Consider the following 19,418-nt stretch of genomic DNA (forward strand, 5'->3'; position numbering starts at 1 on the left):
GCCAAGATATAACCAGTGAAATGCTCACATCCAGAATATACCTTCCTATCAATCAGTGAGGAGAAAGGAAGAGTGAGACTGGCATGGCAGCAGGTAAGAAAACAGAACCATGAACAGCACCAAGCAAACCGAAGTCTTAAAACCCACCCGTTCACCCTGTAGTTACTCAAGTGAGCGCGACTGGGAAAGGAGGCCCGAAGCAGCCACAAGCAAACCGACCCTTGTGCCAGTGGGACCTCTGTACACCAGAGGAGCAGCCCTAGAAGCAGGGATGCCGCATCCAATGCTACAGTGGCAAAGGGAAGATGGCCGACAGAGAGGAGACAGAGCATGAGGGAGCCGGGCTGCTGAGGTGAGCAACACAAGCTCAGGGGATCAAGATTCTGCTTACATGTGAGGAGGAGGTTCCTAAAGCAAGGTGGCTGTCCTTGTTGAGGGGGCTTGGTGACAGAGAAGCGTGTGGGCTTTGAGGGGCTGACAGCATCCCGCATGTTTACCCTAGGGAGTTTGTGCACTTCTTTGGTTTATACTAATTCATTGATATCACTTAGTCTTAGCTATATTGTCTTTATTTTACACTAAAACCAAATATATGAAGGAAACACAAAAGAAGTGGAGAGGAGATCTGGTGAAGCAGTGGGGGATGAAAGGTGGATTGCTTCATTCAGGGCTTGCAGGAGGAATGCAGAGTTGAAAGAAAATTATGGGAGGAGAGAGGGGAGGTTGAACTTTGACAGAGCATAGATCCAGAAAGGGTCTCTGTTCTCCTCAGATCTTGAAGGATGGTAAAGTACGGATGTAGGTTTCCAAATTGTCTGCATAGAAATCTTCCACCAGGAAACAATCTACAACTGACAGACATTGTCTACCCCAGGGTGGCACTGGTGCAGCATCATATGAGCTGCATGTCCACATGTCAGCAAGGCGATGGCCTGTGCAGGATGATGCCAGGTCTCTAGGGAGGTCAGTGAGGGGACTGACTGGGATGTCTTTGGTTTCTCTGCAGGTTTCCTGTGCTACTGGGCAGGCCTCTGTGACATGGCCTCCAGTAACGACCCATGGTCCCACACTGCATGTTCTACTCTGGACCCTACTCTAGTCAAAGAGCAAAGCAGACTATGGACAATCTCTGCCCATCACACAAGGTGAGGTAAGCTGTGCTAGGGCCACCGTCTGCATCAAGATGACAGGGGCTCCTGGGATAGTTGTTCTCTATGTCTGTCCTGGAAATGCAGGTTGAAATTCTCCAACCTTTGAAGTGGGGATGAAAAGTTTGTGATTGTTGTCTCAGCACATCATTCTGTAAAGTGACAGAAACATAAAGGTGGACAGTAAGGGAACAGATTGAGCCACAGACCTGGGTGGGGTCTTCACGGGGTTGGCTCATCCTGAAAAAGTGTAACCTTTTGTTGTCTCTGTAATGACAGAAAGATTATTACTAACTGCACAGCAAAGGGAGTGTGTGAGGGTGACACCTGAAAGTGACCGTGCCTTCCCACCTGCCCTGTCTCTCCATAAACTGCACTGGGGCAGGAGCAATGCTGACCCTCCCCTGCTCCATCACTGTGAGACAGGAACCACTGTCCTGAAAGACAGGAGTGCTTACCAGGAAGCAGCTCCCATCTGGGAAGGAGCCATGAGCTCAGGAGGAAGACTTCCAGAAAGAAACGACTTTCTTTACAGGGACAACACCAAGTTTATTACTAGGAGGCATGGGGGACACAATGGCTGGGCAGATGGGACACCTTCTAGAAAATCGGTGTGAGAAGGCAAGGACAGCCTGAGCCACCTACTCCTTGCCCTGTTCTGGTGCCAGAGGCTTGCTGGGCAGCAACTGAAGGTGAGAAGCAGTCAGTTCGCCTGTGCTTGACTGGACGGCTCCCTTTGGGACTCAGACAGGAGACACAGCCCATGTCTTCCTTTGCACTTTGATGTGGGTCCAAGGCCTTATGGGTAAAGTCTGGCTGTTGTTGGTCTCCAAGTTTTCTATATCCAAAGGAATAGTTGTGTCCCTTGGTGCCTCCATGTGGACAGTGGGTCATTCCTAACTTTTCTGTAATTTTATGTTGGTCACAGGTCTGGTCTGTGAGACCCAGCTCCTGCTGGTGTTGAATTCCCCTGTACATACGTGAAAGGTCATATTTTTTGGGCATAGGGAGCTGGTCTGAGAACATCCCTCTGTTCACCTGGTTCAGATGTTGGTCACAGGCTGTCTTGGCTTTAATCCCTGACTGTGTTTTGTCTCCAATCCCTCTTTTTGTGAAGGAACAGTTATGCATCTCGGGGCTGGTGTGGCCCCTGCTCACTGTGCTTGCTGGTGTACCTTGATTTATGCCATAGACACCCTCAGAAGAGTGGGATGAGCTACCCAGCTGGAATTTCAGGGATTCTATTTCACACCCTTGTACCTTTGATGTGTCCTGTTCAGTGTCCTCTATGACCTCAAACAGAAAGTTCATAAGGTATTGCAGGTGAGCTATCATACTGCAGATGACCTTTTTCCCTGTCCAGTCTTCCTCTGTCCGCTCAGCCACTGCTGGGGGCTGATCTTTCTTTGAAGTGTCCCCTTGTCCAATGTCTTTGGAGCCAACATATCCATGTTTTAAAATCTCCCTTATGTCGCTCTTCCAAGAGCTTTTAGAAGTAGCCTCTCCTTTATCTGATGTCCGAGTCCTTGCTGTATCCTTGAGCTGTGTGGAGCTCAGGCTACAAGGCCTTGATCTCCCAAGCCTTTCTCCCTGGCTTATGGCTGTAGGTCTTATAGAACCCTGCCTCTCTTTGTGGAGACACAAGTCCTTGAGATGATTTATTCTAATCTTATCCTTCAGGACTCTATTCTCTTCAGTATCTGCCCTCTCATGCGTCCTCAGGAAGACATCACATGAGCCCTGGGCAGTCTTTGGCTTTTGGCACGTATTCTGGAAGCTGGACATTGAGTGCTCTGAAGACAAGTTGACCTTGGCAGGGTGTACTGTACTGGGGCATTCTGGATCGTGTCTCCCGGGCCTGGGCTGTGGCTGCTTGTTTGAACTGACACTGATACTCCTGTACCCTTGTGTTCTTAGAGTTGAGTCCTGCGAGTGTTGTGGAGTACATGTTTGGAGATGGCCTGGGCTTCTCTTGGCCCCTAAAGAGCCAAAGACCCTGGGACTGATATTGATGTCCTTGCCAGTGTGACTCTCGTTGGATCCCAGACTCCCTCTCCATGCATAAGGTGTCTCTTTTTTTACCTCCCCTGCTTTAGTCTGTTTGGCTGCTGAAGCCCATTCTCCAGGGCCCACCACTGTCCCATTCCACAAGTGATGTCTTGAGTCCCCCTCATGAAAGCTCTTGAGTGGTGCATGCTTGGCCTTTTGGGGGTTGTTATTTTGTTGTAGGCTGCCCTTTCCAATCCCTCGGATAATCCTGCCCTCCTGCGGTTTTGCCTCAAAGTACAAAGCAGAGCGCTGAATACTCAGGTGTCTCTTCAGTAGATCTGGATGTGTTTTTGGGAGTCTATGGCTGGCAGCAGGTGGAGGGGCTCTTTGTGTCTTCTGCACCTCTGCAGTTGAGTGCATAGACAGAGCCCTCTCTAGACTGGCAGCTGATGCACTTTCTACCCTTGTCCCTCCTGGGTCCTGGTGATGCAAATTTTCCAGGATCACGGCAGCCTTGGAGTAGTATTCCTCCTTGGAATCCCAGATGAGTGAGGAGGGAAATACAACACGGGAACATTTTGAGGCTGGAACCCTATATGGGGTGGGATCCAGTGCCTCAAGGATCTGTAGATATGGTGTCCTTCTGTGTTTGACTGGAAGTTTTGTGCTATTTGATGCCAGCTTCCTTTTAGCCTCTAAGTCATGCAGAGAATGATCGTCAGTAGGGTTTATGTCGGACAGCTCGTCTGTCCTCAGTGCAGGGTTCCTGGCTTTCAGCCCCTTCCCAGTGATGCTCCATGAACTGTGAGGCACATTTTTTGCCCCAGCACCACGTCCCTTCTTGATGGGCTTTCCCATATCATACCTTGCTGTGTCTTTCTTTAAGGGCACCCTTCTGGGCTCAGACCCCATCCTTTTACTATGTTTGTACCTTTTGGAGTTGCGGACGGAAGCCTGTGGAGCCTGGGAGACTTGAGACTGCATAGTACAGTCTGCTCTGTCCTTCATTAAGGTCATCCCTGCAAACACAGACGCTAAGATTTTGCCTAAATTGTAGCTCTTGGAATTGAGGATGGAGGGCTGGCCAGGCTGGGAGAGTTGAGGCCTTCTCTTGCAATAATGATCAGTGTTTGGTGGGAAACGTCCCTGAAGCTGCTTCAGTTTCTTGGATGGAGGGAATCTGATGTGGGTTCCTTGTTGTTCTCCCACATTTGTTGCCTTTTCTTTAGTCTGTGGCACCTTGTGGTACTGGAACATCCGAAGATGCTCAGATGCAGGCCTGATAGCCTTAGTCTTCAGGGTGTCCCTGGGCAAGTTCCCAGGGGGCTTTCCAATGGCTTTTTGATGGTTTCGTTTAACATAACCTTTGACGGCTTTAGAATACAGTCCATGTTTATGGGACAGGCATTCAGGGGGTAGGGATGTCTGGATCCCTTTCTCAGTGGTAGGACATGACACTCCATAGGCCCTTCTCTTCAAACTGGGATGTATTTGTTTTGGGGTAGATCTTGGGAGGATTTCCTTTTCTGGGACCCATGTCAGATCTACCAAGCTTGTTTTCCTATGTTCGTGAGGCAGTGGCTGGTACCAGTAATGCTGAAGTCCTTGAGCCTGGGATGGAGCTTGGGCAGGGACACAGGGATCACTAAACCTCACAGATTTCTGTTGTTCAAAGCAAGGGTTTCTGAGGACATGGGCCATAGCCACAACTGATTCAGAGAAAATAGAGGATGTGCCCCAGAAACATCGATTAAATTTCTGCAATATAAGATCCTCTAAGCTCATGAGGGAAGAAAACAGCTCAGAGAGTAAAAGGTGGTCCGTTTTCTGACTTGAGTTCCAAAAGGGTTGTGGTGTAGAGTCCTGGAGAAGTTGCCTAGTCAGACTGCAAAAGAAGGAGGTGAAAACCTCTGCCCAAGCAGAGGATCAAGGGGCCCTCAAGTCTATAAGTATGGCATTTGTACTCAGAGCCCTCCCTTGCCCCATATCCCAGTCCCTTGGTGTCGCATACTACATGGCTGCCTTCAAATCCCACCCTGCATACACCTTCCATATGAAGATGCCCAGACCCAGAGCTCACCAGACCCAGAGCTCACATTCTGGTATGAAAAATTCCACAAGACAAAGATTTCTTACATTTTCATAGGTTGTGATGGAGTCTTGGTCTCTTCCACATTTTCCCCTCCATCTCTACAACCTGGAGATAGTTATGTAGGATCAGGATAAGGAGTGAGAACACACAAGAGAGTGGCATCTGTCTTATGATTACCCATGGTAAGACTCTAATGCTCAACCACCATAGTCCAAGGACAGAACACTGAGCATGAGCAAGGGGCATGGAGGGACCTCCTCTCTCCATTTACACTGTCCTTGCTCCTCTGTCAGACCTTGTAATTCCACTGACAACACTATAATGGCCACAGGGTCAGTTATCTGAAATAGAAATGCAGGTGGGAGAACTGAAGCTACCTGGTGTCAGTTGGACCTGGGAGTCCCCATACAGGGCACAGTATCACTCCAGTGCCTTGCACAACAGTCCTCTGAATAGTACCCAGCCCAGGCCAACCACAACTCCTTTCTATCACAAACTTGGGGATTCCATAATGATAATTTCCTTCCCAGAAGTTCCCTCTTCTTTCCTGCATATCGTGTCCTCCTGACTGAGGGTTAGGCCAGAGGGCGTTTCTCTCCACAGAAAAGCAGAAGCCTACCTTTTTCCACATCAGTTTTCCTCCTGGTGTTGCTCTGCCCCCTCTTCACATCCTGCCAGTTAGAAACAACACAAGTGACCCTGCGTCCTTTCCTCCTCTCTCTGGTAGACAACCTTCCTGCTCTCTGTTCTCAGGGATAACATGAAATCTGCATTTCTCAGCGGGCTCTCTCTCATCCATCCTGCGTCATTCTCACTGTGTGCAAACATTTCCTTTTGGCCTTCTTGGATAAACAGCAGAAGCTGCTATGTATACCACCCTTACCAGGGATGACCTCAGTCACTGTTCCTCAGACAGGATCCTCCTACCTAAGGCTGCTCTCTGCAGCTGTCTCTGTGCTGTCAGGTGATATCTGCTTCCTCAGAGCAGAGGAGACTCAAGCCCTGATCTGAGGGCCTTGGTCTCATCACCTGCTTCACATCAGCCCAACCCAAAGAAGGCAAGCACCTGAATGAGGACAGATGACCTTTCACTGAGGGTGTCCTGAGTCCCCACCAACTCAGAAATGCATCTGCCCATGGAGCCCAGTCGTCCTGAGTGTCCTCTCTGCCTCCTTAGACATGGTTTGAGAGCTTCAGGCAGACACCTCAGGGCCATTCTCACCCCTTTGCTGCCTGTCAGCCCTGTCTGACTCTGAGATTTCCCCTCACCTGTCTGCAGCTGGACATTAGCTACTTTGTAGCTTCGCCTTTCTTCCACCTCCCCCACCCCTTTCTCCCACCCATTCTATCCCCTAACACTAGATAGGGGAGAAAAATAGCAGGGAAAGGGGGAGAAGTTATTGGTAGATTATCCATATCTGTCGATTAGGTGGATTGAATTCCTTTCATCTTCCCTGTCAGGATACCAAATTTCTTTTTCTTCTTTCTTCTGCACAAACAACTACTGAACAAACCACAAACACCAGAGACCCACAACAAAGGACCCACATGTCTCCTAAGGACCTGGCATTTGTTTATTCTGGAAAGTCCCCAGAGTTCCAGAAGTCACAGGAACAGAGAAACTCGCAGCTGATGGAAAATCATGCTCTGGCTTGACCATGAGCAAGGCTCACTCAGCTGCTGTGGACAAGGTAAGCAGCCTACATCCCATCCCTGAGTTAAAACAAAGAACATCTTCTTATGTTAATGTTTTTATAAAATAATCAACTGCCACTAAACCTGTTTTCCAGGAAATATGAGAGTAACCGTCATGAACAACAGCTTACTGCTCCATTGTGTGTGGACCAAAGCTCCCCTCACCTTTGGGATGTCTGTTTTGTTTCCAGAAGCTGGTGACAGTGGGCAGTCCTTCAGGAAGGTGATTAGTAGGAAAAAGAGCCCCACCCCACACAGAATGGCAATGCTCAGGTCCATTGCTGTGTTCACAGAGTTGGGGCTCATCCATGAGTAAAGAATGCCTTTCATCAGATTGAGAAATCTCTCCATCTTCTGAATGGCAGTGCAGCTCACAGGCCACTGAGCCCTGGGCTGCAGTGTGAGATGTGTCAGGAGGGCTCAGGCAGCATCACACAGCTGTGGCCTCCTCATCACAAAGGGCTCCTGCCAAGAGAGGGGATGCCACAGCCTGTCCCCAGCCTCCAGCCCAGGAGTCCCTCGTGTGTGCTGTCCTTGCTCCCTCCTTCCAAGGGAACCAGTCACAAATAGATCCCAGTTTATGCTTTGTTCCTTATCCCTGAGCCTCAGTAGTCTTTTGTGTAGACATATATTATGTTTATCCTACTTTAGTAAGGGTTCTCTTCCCCTCTAGCCCCCCAGCCCACAGAGAAAGTGGGAAAGAAAGGTTATTAGAGATCTGGGAGAAGCAGACGTGTGTAGAAATAGTTCTACTGGGCAATTACAATCCCTGTTCTCATCCAGTCCCCTAGCAAACACCAACCATGAGTCAGCTCCTTCAGATCAGTCCCCTGGGTACAAGGAACACACTAATCACCAAGGGCAGTTATGTCTGAAGAGTCTGCAAGCCTCCCCAGTGGAGCCAGAGTCCAAGGAGACTCGGGAATCTCACTAGAAGTTCTCTGGTGACTTTCTCTCTAAGAAGACCCCACAGGCAGAGCTCAGCAATTGTAGGGGGAACCAATCAATACAAACTTGTCACAAGCAATGACGAGCAAGGGAGGGCAAGGCGAACCAAAGGTGGAGCTCCTTGTCTGTTGGGTCATATCAATGTCCCTTCTAAACGTCATGTGTCCCCTCACGTGTTTGCTACAGCAAAGCATCCTTTCACCTGTGACTGCTTCAGCCAAACTCTCTCACCTGTCTGCCCCAGGAAAACCTCAGTATAACCGGAGTCTCTAAAGAAACCAGACGTTTTCACTCCACCCTTGTGTCCTGGAAGCTGTCTGCATAAGTCCATCAGGTTCCGAGTTTCTGACAAAGTGGCTTCTGTGTGGAACTTGAGTTTTTTCCTTGGGGATTGTTATTCTCAGGTTGTGTTCTGTCTGCAGATCCATGTCTGTCCATTATGTGATCCCAGCTCGTCTCAAGTCAGACGCAAAACTTCCATTTACCTCCTATTTTCAATTTTGTCATTATTCAATTAATTCTAAAACAGTATACTTTTATTTTCTTCAGCTATAGAACGGCACGGAAAGTGAAATTCAGTTCTTAACCATAAAAATGCATGTGGCTAATTATGAACTAAACTAGCTATGATAATTTGTATGACTAATAGTGTTTTGCTTCTTTTCTTTACATGTTCACTTTTTCAAAGGAGCAAACTCTGAAAGAATTTATTTAGGCATTTTTCAACTACCCAATTGTCTTGCTTTTGGTAGTAGAATCACAGTCAACATGGATGTGCAGGTATCTCCTTGGCAGGGTGTAGACCGCATCCTTTGAGTCCATGCTGAGAAATGGTATCCCTGGGGCTATGGTAGTTCTGTTTTTAGGAACTCTAGAACAATTTCCAACATGCTGCTCCAGTTTACACACCCAATCCCAGCTCTGACAGGTCCCTTCACTCATCTTTGGTAGAATTTCTCCTTTGTGTTGATCTTAGCCATTGTCATTAGGCAAAATGGAATCTCAAAAGTTGCCTTAATTTGAACTCCCCCGGAAACTAAGAATAGTTTCCTGACCCCTAAGGTCCAATCAGGAGCCAATCTGATTTGATCACACCAGGTTCTTTATTTACAAGCTGGATTTCTGGCTTAAGTCACTACCAACCCACAGGAAGGTTCCAGCAGAGAAAAGCTCTGAACGCTCATCGGGTCAGGTTCTATAGAAAATGGCAAGCAAGGTGTAAGTGTTTCTAGCCTGGAATGCACATGAGTGGGAGGTTACTGTTGCCTTAACATAATTGGCTGCTGTTGGGAGCTAAACCATAAAATTAACTTCTGCATTTCTCCTACTTAGTGGGGCTGTTGGGCAGGGGTGGGCGTGTAACCTGGAGGTGCAGATTTGTTGGGGACCCCTGGAAACTGGTGCGAGATGCTGGATTTGTTGGTGGGATGACCTGGGGGTGGAGCCCTTGCTGGACGTAGACAAGAAATGGGAGCTAAGCTCAGGTTTTCTAAGATGGAGTTTAAAACCCAGAAATTTGATGTCTCACTGTCCCTTCTCTGGTAACCGGAAGTCCCAATCATGGGACTTCCTGAAGCTATTATTATATTTTAGAGGGGGTATCAGGGTTGGTACCACTCAAGTCCTCATGGTGCCCCTGTGGCTTGGGTAGGTGGCCCATCAGTGGGACACAGGAGGGAGTCCCGAGGCTGAGTAACCTCCAGCTGCTCCAGTTTGGCCTCAGCTGATAACGGATCTGCCATTCAAGAGTGAGTGATGAATGCACACTACAGTTGTGTCAACATTTATGGTGGTAGATGTGAAGGATGGCATGGGCGTCTTTCCAGCATTGATTTAATGCCAGTATCTCTTGACTAAGACTCATTCTGTAGGCTGGAATCCATAGGGCTCTGGAGGTAGACCTGTTTCACAGAGAACAGGAAGTTTAGGTTTTTGTGGTAATTTCTTACCCTGATAAGCCCGCATAAAAAGCACACAACCAGTTATTATATTTATGAACTCTGTTCCTAGAGTGGGCGGGTCTATCACTGTATCTGTCTGGTCCCCAGCTATGAGACCCCCACCCCGATACCTGCAGCTTCTTCAAGCCATGTGGTTCTGCCCCATCTTCCTCCTCCTCCTATCTGAGACCACCCGTTCCACCTTTCTTTTCCACTGCCCAATCATTGGCTCATGTCTTTATTTGTCCAGTAAGAATGGGGAGGATGTTCAGGAAGATCACCTGAGTATGTGATCTACTTCTGCAGACCCTCTGGAGGAAGCGAGATTAACATCAAAATACAAACAGCGCCAGGGCAACTGACCACAGTTCCCCCTTTTTGTACAATTAAAAGGCTCTTTTCTCTCAGATATAAATTGAGCACAATTCTCACAATTATGCAAATGGTAAAATATAATATGCTTTTAACATACAGTCTATCATATTTGTCAATTTAGATAAAGCACTCTACTCTTTATCTGAACTTTAAGAGTTTACGATTCTACACCTGAATTACGTTCTGATTGTATTTTGCATTACCATCTGAGAACCATCCTGTCAAGTCTATATCGTATCTCTCAATGCTAAACAACTCAAGTTTGCTTATGAGACTCTAACCAGTCTTCAACACATCAGAAATCCCAGAACGAATTAACTATTATCTGAGTATATACGAAACACAAAACATAGATTCTAGGACTTAAACAGTTTGTAGAGACGGCTGACTATGTGGAAAGCCCCCAATTTCTTATAAAGTTGGAGCATCGTCTCCAGCCTTCAGGCCCAGTACCATCTGACAGACCTTGAAATGAAGCAGAAGCAATGGAGAACTAGCTTACCCTGTCTTGGCAGAGTTTGGCAGTCAACTATCCCACATCTTGTTTTTCCTTTTTGGACAGTATTTTATCTGCAGATGATGTAGGCGAGTTCTGCCCAGGGGCTACCTTGTCACAATAAGCAACCTCGCCTGGAGACAAAGATGCTCAAAGTCATCTTTGAACTGTGAAGGCGGAAGCTGTCAGGGTCAGACATGTCTCATGGTCAAATTATCCTTAAAAATGAAATACCATTAGTGATAACCATGCCTCTGGTCACACTTGTCCTCAAGGAGTCTCTGGACGGGAACGCTGACATAGGCTCTGGCGGAACCCCAGCTCTCTGCCTGGATTGGCAGGGGGCCCCACGAAATGAACCACAACGTAGAAAGTCCCCAAGAATGCAGTACACTGAGAGACAGAGTGACAGCAATTACAGCATGCAGCTCAGCCTTGCTGAAACTGTGTCAAGCGGCTGCGCTGGCCCCATGACTCCTACCATCTCCAGTGGAGACGGCTCTGCCCTATTTCCTTTTGAGAACTGTCCAGCTCATTAGCCCATTGACTGACCGCTTGTCTTTTAGTGTTTAACATTTGCAACTCTTTACATTCCGATGTTAGCACCCCACAGTGATGATCTTATCCCATACTTTAGGAGGTCTGTTCCCTCGAATGCTAGCATCTTCTTGTGCTGAAGCTTTTTAATTTCATGTACTCTCATTGTCACACATGGTTTCATGTACTCTCATTGTCACACATGGGTCCTTCCCTGTGCTCTTGGTGCTCCAGTCAGAGAGTTCTGCCAATGCCTGTGTAGGAAGACTCTTCCTTCTCCTCCCTCCAGCAGCCTCAGCACTCAGGGTTGAAATTCAGGTCTTTTGAGGCTGGAGAGATGGCTCAGTGGTTAAGAGCACTGACAGCTCTTCCAGAGGTCCTGAGTTCAATTCCCAGCAACCACATGGTGGCTCACAACCATCTGTAATAGGACCTGATTCTCTCTTCTGGTGTGTCTGAAGACAGTGACAGTGGACTCATACATGAAGTAAACAAATCTTTAAAAAAGATGTTAAATTCAGGTCTTTTGTCTATTTTGATCTGATATTTGTACATGGTGAGAGGCAGAGCTGTCTAAATTCTTCTTCAGTTTTGAGGCCTCAGTTGATTGTGCCACCCAGCCCCAGGCTTACATCTGTCTGGGCCCAGCCCCAGGCTTACACCCCCCGCCCCCCGGGAAGAGATACCCAGCCTGAGGTGATCAGATATGTCCCATTGAAGAGGCCTCACCCTTTCCCACCAGCCCCAGGAACAAAGACCGGCCCCAGTGGCTCAAGTAAGGTCTGCTCACTGGGCCCCTGGAGTGTGCTACCTACTAGTCAGGAGGATAAAGCAGGAGGCTTTCTGAGCCTAGGAGTTCAAGATCAGCTTGGGCAGTGTTTTCAAACCTCAGATTTAGCCGTGTGTGTGTGTGTGTGTGTGAGAGAGAGAGAGAGAGAGAGAGAGAGAGAGAGAGAGAGAGAGAGATGAGAGGTGGGGAGGCTCAGCTGATGACGTTTTTCTGTGTTCCTTGAACTTTCTTGCCTCTGAAAGCACCATGAAGCATGAGCACAGACCCCACAGTTTGATCTTTTTTTTTTTTTTCTATGTTGAGTTTAACCGTGTTCTAGATTAAGGTGACATGTCATGTCATCCAGGAACTCCTTCAGACTCTGCAGCAAGCAGCTCTTCTCCAAAGGGTCTCAGTTGCTCTTGCCTTCAAAGTCATAGACTTTACCACACATGCTTCTTCATCTCTCCCTGTGTGTGCATGTACACGCATACCTGTGTGCACATATGTGTTCATAGGTTCCCGAGAGTGACCAGTGTGAGCTCTGTCATTAAGCAGTAGCCTCACCTTCTGTGCTCCCAGCCACCTCAGCCCCAGGGGCAGAACAGCATCGTTGCCATGACAGTATGCCTGGGACCCGGTGCTGTGCCCGACACATACCTAGCTGCATGGGTCTGTTGAACAAATCGGCACCTCTCTTTGCATTGTAGGACGTCTCTAGAATGATATGCTGTGTGGCTCGCCTGTCACTGTTCCTCATGAGGATGTTGGAAGCAGAGAAGGATGCTGCAGGTAACTGTGAGAACAAGTGTCACCTACTGTAAGCAAGGAAGGGGACACCATGCCTCAAAGAATGACTGGAGGAAACCAACAAAGACCTGGACACTCCACATCTGCACTTTAATATTTTTTATTCTAAGGCAAGTAGCATTTTCACCCTGGGTCAGCAGGTGAAAGGCTTATTTATATATGCAGGTCTACCGTAAGCCCCATTTTTAAGGAACCCAGAGCCCCTGCATAGCATTTCTACTGATGTGGCTTTTCATTTAGTTCACAAACATCCAGGGGCCAGGGGGAAGCTTGAAGCTTGCCAAACAGAACAAAGGAGAACCGTGTCCTGGGACAGCGTAGAGGACACTTAGGAGCACTTGGACACCTCTGTTTTCTGCAATCGTGGAAACCTCCATAGGAAGCGGCATGCATCGCCACTTTTCAGCAGGGCGGTGGCCTTGGCCAGGGGATCACTCCTGGCATCACTCAGTATTTCCTGCACAGCAAGAACAAGGCCATAACGGGCAAAAGGGGCTTCTGGGGCCATGTCCCGTATCCCTGCAAATAAAAATGGTAGACCAAGTGTGAAGGCTAGCATGGGGAAAAATGAGGCCTTTTTATATTCTTTTTTAATGAAATTGTTCTTCTTGCCACGTCTGGCTACAGTGTACTTCCAGTTTCAGTGAGAGGTATGGGCCCGATCTCCAGTTGCCTGTGGGTGTGAAGTCTGGGACACGCTGGTGCCCATGCCTCAAACAGCTGTGAGCCTTGTACTTCTGAGGTGGCAGCACCAGCCTTGATGCCACAGAATTCACTCCAACTGAAGCAATGGAACTGATGACAGGAAAGATGGCCATGGGATGCTATGGGGTTGATATCGGAACTCCAAAACCCAGTCTGAGTCCACAGAGTGTGGCTCGCACTGTCTGAGGCAGACTCATGTGTCAGTGAGCTGTTAGCGTGTCTCCTTATAGCTTCAGGGTTACGGTGCAAATAACCCTCAAGCAGGAGCTCCATAGCCTTACACCGATCCTGCTCAGGAATGCCATGGGCAGGCAATGTAGGGTGCACATGTCTTCACTGCACTAGCTAAGGCCTGGTTCGCACATAATTGAGATACATCAGTTCCCTGTGAAATCCTTATGCTTTCCCTGGAGGAAGACACTGCCTCCCAGATAAAGCCCACCCTCTCCCTTCCTCAGACAACACATCTCTCTCTATACCTCATCTGTTTACTTTGGCTTTGTTTTCTTGGTGTTCAACTATTGTAAATTATCAGAGTAGCTAGAAACAGCAGCAATTCTAGTCTGTGCATTTGATGTTGAGGCTAACCTGGCCATGCAATCTTCACACCATGGAAAAGCCTTCAGGGGGAAGGAGTCAGAGACACACCACCACGATAAGGAAAGAAACACATTTAGGGGGTGGATAATGGACATAATGTTTGGTATTACCCAGGACTAACTAAGGTCAGCTTTCTCTGCAGAGGACAGAAAGTTCATTTTGGCTGGTTTCCAGGGACTAAGGGAGACAGCCATAAAACCTCTCTGCCTCCTTCCTTTGTGACACCTGGGCATTTTCTGCAGTGGCTTCCCAGAGGTCATCATTTGCAGTGACTAATGTTGCCTGGGTGGCCCTGCTGCTGTCCTGGGCACCAGGTTCTGGAACAAATGGCTCCAAAACAAAACAAAACAAAACAAAACAAAAACCTCCCACCCACCAACATGCCTGGACCTGGGGCCTCTACCCGCCATACCTCAACTCACTTGCACCTATCCATTTGGGACCAGGGACCCAAGATGAGAAGATGAGCTCCTTCATACCTCACATGGGCCAACTGAGCCCACAGAGCTGATGGCAAAAGAGCCCGTGGGGGGCTCTGGGGTTGGATTCTGAACTCCAAAACCAAGTCAGAGGCCACACAGAGAATCACAGCTAGGGCCAAAAGGCCTGGCTCATTAGCTCCAAGGGCCATCATGGAGAGCCTGTCCTTCACTAGAAGCTAACTATTCACCACCCCTCTTTCGGTGTTCCAATCTGAGGTAGACATCGTGGGTTACATGAGGATCTATGCAGACAGACTGATATATAGGAGCTCTAATGGCACTCTCCACCCCCACTGTGAGGGTAGGAACTTGTGGATAAGAGAGTGTGCTGGGGGTTGGGCATGTTGCTTTCCTCTCTCTCTCAGGTAAGAGTTCCACACCACCAGCCCAGCCTCCTGGGCAGTGCAGACATGATTGTGTACAACAAGGCTACTGGACCCTGATGGAAAGCAGCTCTGTACACACCAGAGACTAAAAGCCTTCCTCAGAAACCACCATGCTGAAGCACTCACCCATCTGGCCTGCTTCACTTAGGGCAATAGCTGCCCTCTTCTCTTTCCTCGTGCCCTGGTCCCATAAAGTGAACAGGGTCACAGGCTGGCCTCTGCAGTCACCCACTCAATCAAACCCACTCTGGTCCCTTGAGCTCGGTGTCTCTACCTCTATTTCCCCCACGGGAATCACCTGACAGTTGTGGTTTTACAGCACGGTGCAGGTTCAGTGGCTGACCCACTCAGTCATTTTTAGCTCTTCAGCAAGTCAGGCCATTACACTGTCCCCTGGGGATTGTGGGAGCCTGGCCTCTGCTGCCTCCTTATCCTTACTTAGGCCAGCGTTCATCAAAACCAGGCTTCAGAAACTCATCTTCTGCCACCGGCTGGCACTTAGTAGACTCAGTGCCATCTTCAGCAATAAGAGTTCCACCTACCATTTAGTACTAGAGGTGGCCTGGCAACTTGAGGGTGTCCAGTCGATACTGCACCACTGGTCGAGAGTTTCAGTCCCATGGCAATCCATTTCCTTGTAGGTCTGATCCCAAAGGTGGTGTTGGGCACAGGGTAGAAAAATGACCACTGGCTTTGTAAGGGCTTCTGTGTCCAAGGCCTGACAGGGCCGTCTTCTCCAAAGTGGGACAGCACCAACTCAGTGATCCAGTCAATCTCCTGGGTTGGTAGAATAAAACTCAGACTAATGGAAACCAGTCAGGGAAGGAGATGACAATATCACCTGGGTACCAGGGCCTGGACCAAGGAAGCTGAGAAGACAAAGACACAGCATATAGTAGAGCTGCCCAAGGCTAGGTCAGACAGGAAGAGGGATGGTCTCCTCCTGAGCTGGGGCTTCCCTTCTCCTCTCTACCCATACCTCTCCTGTCCATGCCAGGAGCAGTTTGCCAAGGCTGCCTCCCATTTGTGCACCTTGACCCGGAGCTCTCCTTTCCTCATGACTGCCCAGGTCCCGCCCCCTCCAGCTCCACTCTTCTGGGGACTTGCTGCATGGCCTATTTGCCACCCAATGCCTTCATCCCTTTCCCTCAGCTCAGGATCTTGAATTTCCTCAGGACAGACTCTCCTTCTGGCCCCAATCCCCACATCCCATTCTCTATCCTTCCTTTCCCTTCTCTCTTCACCTAGCCCTCCCCTCTCCCCATCCCTTCCTCTACTTCTCCTCTCCTCACCCCCTCCCCTGCTTTCTGTATTTCTTTCCTACGTTGGTCAGTAGAAGACTGTTAAGCCTGAAGGGGCCAAGCTGGTGAAAAGGCCCCGGGTTCAATTTCCATAGGTGACTGAAGGTCCCACAGGTCCCTCAGGAGCTAGGGTGGGGTGGTGGTGAACCGTCTTTCTCTGGCTCCAGCATATAGTACTGGGACCACAGTGAGCCGAAGGAGGCAGGAACCCAGCAGCTGGAGGAGTGATGGGCTCGGGGTGGGGGTGGGGGTAGAAGGGTGGTGGTGTGCCCTACTGGCGTCTAATGAGTGTGGATGCAGACACGCTCCTGCAGTTCTGACTTGGATCCTTCCCGTGGCTCTCCGTCCACACCAGGTTGGAAACAGACACGACATTCAATAACCATAGAACTGGGCGTGTTCTTCACTCCTTGAAAAAATACGTGGAGAGAACTCTATTAGAGACTTTGACATAGACAGGACTTAGCCTGGAGCCACCCCGCTGTGTCCTCCCTTCTGAACCTGTGTTCTTCCATTTGCCAAACCCTCCCTCCCTCTTTCCCTCTCTCTCTCCCCCTCCTTCCCTACCTACCTCTAGTTACACCCTGTGCTGTCCCCTTCTGCCTCAGCTTTCCCAGATTTCCTAAGAAGGACAAAGTTCCTTCTTAGGTGAAAGACATCACATTTCATGTCCTTGTGATGGGTGCACACTGCAAAGGTTAATTAAAAGGCAAATATAAAATAAGAATGAAGAAGTATTGAAAGGCCAGCGGAGTGGGGAAGACCCCACTCAAATCTCGAGACAACACAGCCCCCCAAGAACTCACGAGAAACCAGTCTTGATGTAATGAACAAGAGGTGTATTTGAGGAACCAGAAACAGAGGAGTCGACCCCAAGCCCAATTAGGGGAAGGGATTTATAGGGAGAATTACATAGGCAGGTGGCAACAGTTACACAAAGCAAAGCAATTTTACTAGTTTGTTTACATTGGTGCACATGATCTAGCTTGGGCTCAGTCCAACTCCAGGCCACCCTGCCTCTGGGGCGAGCTGACCCCAACTCTTTTTCCTCAGGATTGGTAAGTCAGGCCTTATCGAGGCCAGATGTCTTATGTCGAGTTAGGCCTTAATGAGGCCAGATGGCTTATGTTCGGCCAGGTCTTTTCTTTCTTTTTTTTTTTTTTTGGTTCTTTTTTTCGGAGCTGGGGACCGAACCCAGGGCCTCGCGCTTCCTAGGTAAGCGCTCTACCACTGAGCTAAATCCCCAGCCCCGTTCGGCCAGGTCTTATTGAGGCCGGATGGTCTATGCTGAGCTAGGCCTTCTCGAGGCCAGGTGGTCTATGGCTGGACTACTTCCCCATAACATGTGGTGTTATTCTTTTGTGAGGTGTACTGGCCCTCACAGCAGGGACAGTGGGGGATAGTTTAAAAATCTTTATTCTTTCAGTATCAAGATCGCCTCAGTTATTGGGTCTCCTGCAGACTCCGATGTCCTCACCTCTCACTGTAACCTCTTACCTTGGGGATATAGTTTCTTCTCTCTGGGTCTGGAGGGCAAGAGCAAAATGTTCTAAGCACGTGGGTCTATCTCCCTAAACCCTTCCAGCCCCTGTGTCAACTGGACTCAGAGGCTGTGGGCACAACCTGAGGCTGGTTCCTGGGGATGTTTGGCCCAGGATGATTCCTGGGAAGGAAGATAGACCTGTGTCACCTCCACCGGCCCCTGCGGTTGTCATATCCTAGGGTGGTGCAGAGGAGGATGGTCATCAAGTGGTGGGATGTCATGCCAGTGTTACTCTCCCCAGACTGCTGGTTATGATATTGGTACCCAGGGCATCACTCTGCAACCCTGGGCTGCACAGTGGTCTTCTCCCAGCAGCACTGTATGCCGGGAAATTCTTCAGCTCTTCCACCTTCCCTTCTCCTCCTCCCCCTCCAATCGGCTCGTTCCAGATGAGAGGAAAGGAAAGCAGGTTTACTTCACCTCTTCCTTGGGGAAAGGGGTGCTGACGACCTTGGAGGGGTCCCTTCAGAACAGGGCTTCAGGCTTCACAGCCTGCCGACAGGTGTCTGGATAGGTCAGACACCGTTGCAACCTATTGGTATGTTGCTTCACCTCACTAACCTTGCTGTTCTTTGTAGATGTCATGATTTCCCAGACATACAAGGTTTCCACCATGCTCGTGACTGGGAGTCTGGGGGCTGTCTTTATGGAGGCTACAAAGTGAATCTCCTTCACAGTCAGATAGCCATGCATGCCCCTTGGGCTGGCCTGTAGGCATCCTGGTCTTGGGGCCCACATAGAGCAAGCACATCATGAGACATTGCATGATCCTAGATGGGTTGGTAGAACCTGATAGTGTGCGGCTGTGATCAGCCAGCGCAGGCCTCAAGGGGTTGACGCTTTGCGTGGTGTGCAACCACAGAAGTGACTGCGTTATGAATTACTACGCCAAGGAAGCACATGCTGATGGGAAGTCCCTGGTAGCCTCTGCCCTCCAGTTAGTATCTCTTGGGCTAAAAGGAAAGGTGGTCAGGGGATCCCCCCCCCAGCTCTTGCCCAATGCAAAGTCACTGCTCGGCATTGTCTGTCCCCTTCACTAGGATATTCTCCAGTTCTATGTCTGGGTGGGCCGTGAGTGCTGTCACCATCCAGTGGAGAATGAGGTGGCCCAATGACACTCTCCAATCTTCCCTGCTGCAAATTCTATGACCAAATACGGCTTTGCTGGCGTGTCGATTAAGTGGAAGAGGGTAATGATATTTGTATGTTATCCAGACTCCATGAGGGCCACCTCAGTGGTGATGCTGGAGGTCCTGTTGACGCCCTTGTCCAAGATTGTCACAGCCACTTCGGTGTTGTGTGGATGTGGCAGACACGCTTTGTCTCTGCAGATGTGCCACAGGCAAATGTCACTGACATCTTGGACTTATCTTTGAGGGCTTCCTCATCAGAGGGCTGGCCTCAAGCTCCTCCTCCATTGCCACCATGTGAAGTGTGACATCATTGTACAGTGCTAGATCAAACAAACAAACAAAGCAGGTCTAGGAGACAAGTGCATGGTTATACAATCCTATGTCATTAAAAAAAGAGTTATCTTGAACAACTGGATGATGACCTTCAAGGTTATAGAAAGATAAGAACAAACCAAACCACAGAGCATAG

General features: G+C 49.0%; 1 protein-coding gene across 1 annotated transcript; it reads right to left on the minus strand.

The window, feature by feature from the left end:
• Nucleotides 1-1,677: 1,677 nt before the first annotated feature.
• Spata31a5l1 (SPATA31 subfamily A member 5 like 1) lies at nt 1,678-7,329 on the minus strand. Its single transcript, XM_087591660.1, has 4 exons — nt 7,090-7,329; nt 5,849-5,900; nt 5,274-5,334; nt 1,678-5,022 (listed from the first exon to the last, which is right to left on the minus strand). The coding sequence occupies exons 1-4, from the start codon at nt 7,273-7,275 to the stop codon at nt 1,749-1,751; spliced, it is 3,573 nt and encodes a 1,190-aa protein (XP_087447786.1). The 5' UTR covers nt 7,276-7,329; the 3' UTR covers nt 1,678-1,748.
• Nucleotides 7,330-19,418: the final 12,089 nt, after the last annotated feature.

Source organism: Rattus norvegicus, chromosome 17 (genome assembly GCF_021556685.1).
Source record: "Rattus norvegicus strain SHRSP/BbbUtx chromosome 17, alternate assembly SHRSP_T2T, whole genome shotgun sequence".
In the NCBI taxonomy this organism is placed as follows: Eukaryota; Metazoa; Chordata; class Mammalia; order Rodentia; family Muridae; genus Rattus; species Rattus norvegicus.